The sequence below is a fragment of the Benincasa hispida genome, chromosome 4 (assembly GCF_009727055.1).
Source record: "Benincasa hispida cultivar B227 chromosome 4, ASM972705v1, whole genome shotgun sequence".
Lineage (NCBI taxonomy): Eukaryota > Viridiplantae > Streptophyta > Magnoliopsida > Cucurbitales > Cucurbitaceae > Benincasa > Benincasa hispida.
Window position 1 is genome coordinate 44,404,497 of NC_052352.1, and position 8,766 is coordinate 44,413,262.

The window sequence follows — 8,766 nt, forward strand, 5'->3', positions numbered from 1 at the left end:
CCAGTATCAAGCAGCCAAATGGGGTGAGAATGATCTCAGCCCTCCAATTGAAGAGGGCCTGGCCCAGCGACGAACCCACGTTCATGGCCATCCCCGATAGATCAGTTGAGTCCCTGTAAGGGATATCCCCCAAAGACGTGATCCGGTAATGACTAAACATTTGGCGAGGGGCATTGGTATGACTTTATGTTCAAGTAGGAATTCCATCCCCAATACCACGTCGAAATCATCCATCTTGACAATCACGAAGTCAACGAAGCCCATCCAGTCTCCAAACTTCACCGGAGTTCTCTTTGTTATCTCCGTAATCGGTAGGGCTGCTGAATTCACAGCTTTCATCTTCCCTGCATCTCTTTCCCAAGTCAAGTTCAGGCGGCGAGCTTCCGTTTCAGCCATGAAGTTATGGGTGGCCCCAAGTCAACCATAGTGTTCTTGGCCGATCTTTGGTTGACCCAAGCGTCCACATACATGAGTCCTTTCTCTAGTGGCTCCATCGCCTTTTCCATTTTCTTCTGGAGCGCAGATAAGAATTTCAATGCCCCCATCCTGGGATTCTCAATTTCTGCAGCTGGCACGATTACTGTCTCCTCCAGTTCAGCCTTGTGTTCCGAGGTAGAGGCTAACGTGGCTTGAAAAGCATTGAACGCGGTTCGATTTGGACATTCGCCCGCCCTGTGTGGCCCTCTACATATGAAACAAGACAGGGGGCGATTGTAATTGTTATGCTGTTGCGGCGGCCCTCGCCAGTTGTTTCCTGATCTCGGTTGGGATGATTTACGGTCCCCCCCTGTGTTCTTGTCTCCTCCCCCAGGTCTGGGAGGACTGTAACGGCTGTTTCTGTTTCCTCCATTTGAGGAAGTTGACTGCTTCCTCACATCTTGTGAGTCAGTGCTAAGGTCGTATAGCCGTTCAGCTACCGCATAGGCAGAGGGGAGATCCTGTACTCTCTGTTCATATAGTTTTGATTTCGCCCACGGTTTCAGCTCTTCAACAAAGAAAAAGACCTTGTCTTTTTCAGACATATCTCGTATGTCCAACATGAGTCTTGCAAACTGTTTTACGTAGTCCCTGATGTTACCTGTTTGCTTCAACTCTCGAAGTTTTCTTCGAGCCAAGATCTCGACATTTTCAGGGAAGAACTGCGAGCGAAGTTCTTGTTTCAATCTATCCCAAGTATCAATAATGCATCGTCCTTCCTGTATGTCTGTAAATCATGATCTCCACCACAGTTTTGCATCTTCAGCTAGATGCATCGTTGTTAATGTGACTTTCGACTCTTTAGTCACTATGTTCGTCGCCTTGAAGTATTGCTCAAGGTCGAAGATAAAATTTTCCAGGGCTTTCGCTTCTCGCACCCCACAGAAGGGTTTCGATTCTTGTTTTTTTATTCTACTTATTAAAAAAACTGCCATTGCTCCCCAGATGGGGTTTGGTTTCCCTACCGCCGGTATGGATGAGATTTCACCCTAGCCACTCACTTCCGCTATCTCGGCTCTGACGACGTTCAAGGGTCGACCGAAGTCTTTAATGACAAATCGTTACCATCTGAAGTATTACTTTTTGGGAAGCCGTCCTAGCTCTTCGACATCGCCTCCTCTAGGTGGGAATAGAGCCCGATGAGCTATCACCTCGTTCAAAGCTGTCGGACCGTGTTGTTTTGGTCTCGAGAGGGTCCTCTTACCTCAATCATCAATTCGTCTGCAGGTAATCCGATCTAGGGGCTATACCTGCATCAATCCATCGGCAAATTTTCTCAGCAACTTCTTGTAGCCGAGTCATCTAGGAAACGGACATTATCTGGGACCTCTCTCAGGTTAGCAAGCATTTGCTTTCCAATCTCGTACCAACCTGTCACATGGGACTTGTTCAGGTTCTTTGTCCGACATGATTCACTGATTTCCTACTGTGAGCCTGACTTGGCCTCTGATACCACTGTCACAAATCGCTCTCTTTTACGGAAGCTTCTACTATAGCGATTGTGCGGCACTTGTTCCCTGCTCACGAACAAGTCAGCCAACTCGAATACGGAACTGCCGATGGCAATCACCGAGTGCCTCCGCAACCTCCACCCTCCGTTTTTGGGAAAAGACTGTTTTAGAAATTGGGTTTGGAGAAAAAGGTTTACATAAGAAGTTTTTTGGTAGTGTGAATAAAAGAAGAGATATGTAGTTAGACTAGAAAGCAATAAGCAACAACAACGCTTTATAGAGTGACACTCCCGGGTATGTAGGAAGTGATGGTTAGTCTTATCCTCATATAGTGCATTCTGAACAAAAAGCCAACTGGCGCCTTTGCATATGCAAAAGGGCGAGTGGTCACTTACAATGAAAATGTAAAGAAAGCAAGCTAACTAAGCTAATACAATACAAGATATGAAAGTATACTAGAAGGGGGTTGGATCGGGCATGCGGCCATGGGCAACAGGCCTTGGACAAGCATGACCGTGACACCCAACACATGTGCTTGAGGCAAATCCCAAGAAACTAGAACCTCGTTCAAAACTTTGCCTATTTGTAGGCTACCCAAAAGGAACGAGAGGTGGTTACTTCTTCAATCCTAAGGAAAATAAAATATTTGTGTTGACAAATGCTACTTTTCTCGAAGAAGACCACATAAGGAAGCACAAGCACCGTAGTAAGATTGTGTTAAATGAACTTTCCAAGGAATTTACTGAATCTTCAACAAGAATTGTTGAAGAACCTGATACCTCAACAAGAGTTGTTGAAGTTGGATCATCTAGTAGGTCAAATCCACCTCAAGTGTTGAGGGAGCCTCAATGCAGTGGGTGAGTCGCAAACCACCATGTCCGTTACATGGGTTTAACAGAAATCCTAGCTATGATAGCTGACGTAGATGTTGAGGATCCATTGTCTTAAAAGAAGGAAATGGAAGAAGTTGACAAAGATGAGTTGATCAAAGCTATGGATCTCGAATTGGAGTCGATGTACTTCAATTCGGTTTAGGATCTTATAGATAAACTTGATGGGGGTTAAACCTATAGGTTGCAAATGGATCTACAAGAGAAAATGGGGTGCTGATGGGAAGGTTCAAACCTTCAAGGCTAAACTAGTGGCAAAAAGTTATACCCAAGTTGAGGAAGTTGACTATGAGAAGACTTTCTCTGCCATGTTAAATTCTATTTGGATCCTCCTGCCCCATTGCCTCATATTATGACTATGAGATTTGGAAAATGGATGTCAAGATTGCCTTTCTGAATGACAATCTTAAGGAGACTATTTATATGGAGCAGCCCGAGGGATTCATAACCCAAGGTCAAGAGCAAAAGACTTGCAGGCTTAATCAATCCATTTATGGGCTGAAGTAGGTTTCTCGATCTTGGAACATAAGGTCTGATATTGCGATCAAATCTTATGGCTTTGATCATAATGTTGATGAGTCTTGTGTATACAAGAAAATCATCAATAGTTCAATAACTTTTCTAGTGTTGTATGTAGACGACATCCTACTCATTAGGAATGATGTAGGTATATAGACTCAAGTTAAGAACTGGCTAGCGACCCAATTCCAAATGAAAGATTTGAGAGAGGCTCAGTTTTTTCTGAAAATTCAGATCTTTAGAGACCGAAAGAATAAAATGCTAGCTCTGTTTCAAGCATCGTAAATTGACAAAATGCTTGTCAAATACTCAATGCAGAACTCCAAGAGAAGCTTACTACCTTTCAGACATGAAGTTATATTGTCTAAAGAACAATGTCCTAAGACAGCTCAAGAGGTTGAGGAAATGAGATGGATCCTCTATGCATCGGCTGTTGGAAGCTTGATGTATGTGATGTTATGTACTAGACCTGACATCTGCTATGCGGTGGAGATAGTTAGTAAATATTAGTTTAATCCAGGATATCATCACTGGACTGTCGTTAAGATATCCTTAAGTGTCTAAGGAGAACGAGGGACTACATGCTCGTATATGGTTCTAAGGATCTGATCCTTATAGCACACAGACTCTAATTTCCAGATTGATAAGGATTCTAGGAAATTCATGTTAGGATCAGTGTTCACTCTTAATGGAGGGGTAGTAGTCTGGAGAAGCACCAAGCAAGGGTGCATTGTTGACTCCACCATGGAGGCTGAGTATGTAACGGCTTGTGAAGCTGCTAAGAAAGCTGTTTGGCTCAGGAAATTTTTTACTAATTTGGAATTCATTCCAGACATGTCAAAGCCCATCACACTTTATTATGATAATAGTGGTGTTATGGTTCATTCCTGAAAGCCCAGAAGTCACAAGCGCGGGAAGCACATAGAGCGAAAGTATCATCTCATCCGAGAGATTGTGCATCAAGGGGACGTGATCGTCATGCAGATAGCTTTGGAGTACAACATTGCTGATCCATTTACAAAGGCCCTCATGACTAAGGTGTTTGAGGGTCACTTGCAGAGTATGAGTCTATGGGACAGGCCACATTTAGACTAGGGCAAGTGGAAGATTTGTACTAGGCGTGTTATGCCCTAGTTTATTGTTTGTGTACTTTGTATATTAGGTTAATTTATATACTGTACACTCCACTAGCTTCAAGTTAAGTGAGAGATTTGTTGGGGTTGATTTCCTAAATCTCGTAGGATCCTATAGTTTGTAATTGTAATGTACAAACATCTTATTTATTTAATAAAATATATGATATTTTAATTCAATTTTAGTTGCATTAACCACAAACCAATAAATTAAGATCCAAGATTATCTTGTAGCTTAAACATATATGTAGAGACATACAGGTGGATCATGTTTAAGTGATAATCCAAAAGGTCTGTAGTAGATGGATAATACTGGATACTTTATCCTACTGATGCTACGAGTATGACCCACTTTGTAGATGTTACAATTGTTGTAAATGTTGGGATTTATGTCTTAAAACTCATGGTTTATAAACATTAAACTTATTCTGTAAATCGATAAAGTTGTTATTGAAGTTTTGATTCAATAAAGTTGTTATTGAATATATGAATTGCTTATTTCATTTTAGAAATAAATCCAATAAACTAAAAGATCCATGACAATTACATGTGTACTTGAATTATATGTGGAGACATAAGAGTGGATCAGGTTCGAGTAAATAGTCAAAATGATCTATAGTATACGAATAAGGTTGGGTGCCTTATTTTGGTAACACTATCAGATGTGGCCCACTTAGTAGTTGTTACAATGAGTTGTAAAATGCTACAAACGAAGTGATCCTGTTTCATTCATATGGTGACATGAGAAGTGGGGGTGTCTTGTGCAATGATTTTGCGTAAGATCGGACCAAGAAATAAGTCACTCTTATTTTATAACATTGTTTACTGTTTAAGACTGACTATTTCATAACGATGACCTAGGTAACTTAACCTTAATCCTGAGCTAACTATAAACTTCTGTTTATTCGAGATTATCCTTAGATTTTCATAGGTGAGGGTTAATTCAACAATGTCGACTCAATAAACCTCCAATTTCATGGGTAAGACCAGGTAGATAGCTGGGGACATAGGGTGTAAGATGGAATTTACTCCTACCCGCTTTCAGAGATAGTAGAGAGGTTGTTCCCTTAAGTACTGATTCTGGGTCTTGAACAAGAGGCCTCACCCTTTCATTGGCCCGAAAGGAATTTTGTTTGTTGATTGATTAAAAAACAAATTGTTCATTAGAGGAACAGTGGAACTTAAGGAACAAGAGGTAATCTTGAGGGTAAAACAGTCTTTTAACCCAACTGTTGTTACGAACAACTTGTAAAGGCTTAACTTATTAATAATGGTTATATCAAGTGGACACAATATATCTACAGTGAGGGGAGTGCAACTACTGGACTTTAGTGGAGTGACCCGATAGTTAACAAATGAGAGTTAATTCGATGTAAAGAGTTCAGCCAATTGATCTCGGATCGTTGAAGCCCATGATCTATAGGTCCATTAGGTCCCCCTACTAGCTCACAAACGGACACTACAAGAATTTTAACCTTTAATGTCGGTTGGAAAAAGTGAAATCAGATATATAATATCGGTTTTTTTTTAAAAAAAAAAAACGGATTTTTAATGTCGGTTTTAAATCGACATTGTAGGTACACCTTTAATGTCGGTTTAAAATTGACACTAAAGATCTGATTTTTTTTTTAAAAAAAAAAAAAAAAAAAAAAAACAAAATCGATATTCTTCCCCCCATCCCCCATTTTTTCATTTCCCTCTTCACTCTCCCTACCATTTTCTTTTTCCTTTAATTCTCAGTCTTTCACTCACCCACAACCCACATGAAACCCCCAAGGTCTCCGTCGTCGACTCTTTATCTACGGCGTCCTCTCGTCCTCTCTATCTCCGTCGTCGACTCCTTCCAATGTGAAGCCCCAGGTCTCTATCGCCGACTCTCTATCTCCGACGTCCTCTCTATCTTTAAATCTGGATTCTGTTCGCGATCCGTCACCTTTGAGATCTTAGGGGTCTAAGAAGGTTGTTTGGGGGAGTGTTGTATGAAATCTTACTCAGCTCTATCCTGGAAGTCAGTTGCCGAAAAAGCTCGTTTCCAACATTTGTAAGGCATTACGGTTCATTGCCTCTCAAGTTTAGACTCTGATTATTAATGTGTTATTGTTAGTTTAGAGTTGTGTGAACTGAAGATGCTCAGGTTGCACAGGAGCATTTTGGATATATAAATAGAAAGAAAGAGCGCCAAGAGAAAATGTTCAAGTTGCACAGGAACCGGTAAGTAAAATCAGGGGAGAAATTTGATTTCAAGTTCTCCAACTTCAAAGTAACCCAGATATTTAATTTTAATTTTAGTTTTAATTTTAACGTTCTTTGTTCCGTTCTGGAGTGTGAATCATGAATATATATTTTCGTTCTTTGTTCTACTACTAATATTATATTTAGTAAAGGGTCTAAGTTTATTTGACTTCCCCTAATTTTTTGGGATTATCAATATACTTCGTGTGATATCTAGAGATGCCCCCTAGTTTTATGAAGTAAAATGGAAGAAAAGAGGAAAAAGTTGGAGGAAGAAGGAATGAGATTAAATGAAGATTCAATGAAATGTTTTATGGGTTGTGAATTTAGGGGTTGCAATTTTGTTATTAAATTTAGATATTTTGATTGAATTAATGGATTGAGAATTAGGATGAAGAGGAATGAAAGTTACTGATTTAGTCAACACAATTTATTTGTCTTTATTGTTGCCTTGGATTGGAACTTAGCCTTGAAATTGCGTTATTATTATGGTGATAACTCATAAGTGGACTTGGTCAGGGAGTTACCAGTTAGTCACTATTGATTGTTGTTTACTATAATATTCAATCCTGTCCCTCCATCTTTTTCCTGATTTATATGGAGATGTATATTTGTTTTACTTGATTTCACCATAAAGATTTTCTTTTTGGTACTTGTATGAAAACAGGTACCTAAAGGTTGGGACAAACTATTTGTATCTATCATCTCAGAACAAATTGGGAAGAGGATCGTCAGGTCAAGCAAAATATCAGTTCGTAATGGAAGTTGCCAGTGGACTGAGTCTCCATCAGAATCCATTTGGGTTTCACAAGATGAAGTTTCTAAGGAGTTTGAAGATAGTAGTTTCAAGCTTGTTGTGGCCATGGTACTGTTGTTTGTCCTTATTAGAGTCTATTTGAGTTTCACAAACATAATTCCTCATGTCAGACCTATGTTGTTTTCATGATTATCCTTTGTTTAGGAGTTGCTACTCTGTAAGTTGGCTTTTTACATTTCTGACCAACACTTTGCTATCACATTCTTTTTTAGATTTGTGTCTATTTTATCCCTAATTTTTCAAAAGTATATAATAGGTCATTGAAATTTTAATCTTGTATTTAATAGGTCCCTAAACTTTAAAAATGTCTAATAGATTCTTGAATATTCAATTTTGTATCTAATGAGTTCATGACATATTTGAAACTTTTGTAATAATTGATCCACATATATAATATTGAACTTTTATGTCTACCCTAGACTTTTAATGGTGTATCTAGTAGGCCTATGATTTTTTCTACCCTAAACTTTTAATGATGTTGTTTGTGTATTTTTTTAGGTGTTTGGAAGAGGTGGGAAGGAGATGGATTTCTTGCAACAACAAGGGATTCACGTAAAAATTGTTCTTGGTAAGTGCATTTTTGAATGCTTGCAGTTTTAAGCACAGTTTCTAAGTGTTTTCAAGTGACTAATGATATGGAAATTCCTGTTTGAGAAGATATAGTGTGCTTATTTCTCTTTAGACCATATTGGATTAGAATGGAACACCCGTTTATGACTCATGGGTATTATTTATTTGTAGTTTAGATTTGATTCAAGGTGATTGAGTTTGTAGGTTACACTATGGTAGTTTATGGGTTATTCATATACTATAATAGTTTTTGTGACAACTTTTGAGATTTGAAGTACATTGTGAGCTAAATTTTCTTATTGATTTATGTGTTCTTGAATATTCATTTTTTGGGAATTCTAATAGTTCTGTTGAGAACAAGTGGTTGTGAAATATTTTTGGGAGTACGTTTCTTTGAACAGGTTCAAGGTAAATTTTTGGTTTTGTTGTGGTAGCATCGTTATGCTGTCGAAAATTTTCCATCGTCTTTGTATCTCATATCTAGGTAACCAAGCTTCTCTTCTTCAAGATCTTGAAAAAGAAGATTCTCTCATTCATTCAACTATTGAGTTTTCTTGTTTTGTAGGTGCAACAAATGAGTAAAGATTTGGTATCACAACCTCTTTATGTTTTTTTTTTTCTTTTAGGGAACTTTAGATCCAACACATTCACTACAAGAATTTTGCCTTGAATGTACC

General features: G+C 38.8%; 1 protein-coding gene across 2 annotated transcripts in view; it reads left to right on the forward strand.

The window, feature by feature from the left end:
• Positions 1-8,766, forward strand: part of LOC120075558 (RNA-binding protein 2-like) — a 39,447-nt gene extending 30,681 nt beyond the window's left edge. For both annotated transcript variants that reach the window (XM_039029047.1, XM_039029048.1), the window contains exons 8-10: positions 7,370-7,567; positions 8,018-8,087; positions 8,716-8,766. In XM_039029047.1, coding sequence (XP_038884975.1) covers positions 7,370-7,567; positions 8,018-8,087; positions 8,716-8,759 — 312 coding nt within the window. In that variant the 3' untranslated portion in view covers positions 8,760-8,766. The remainder of the gene's footprint in view (positions 1-7,369; positions 7,568-8,017; positions 8,088-8,715) is intronic.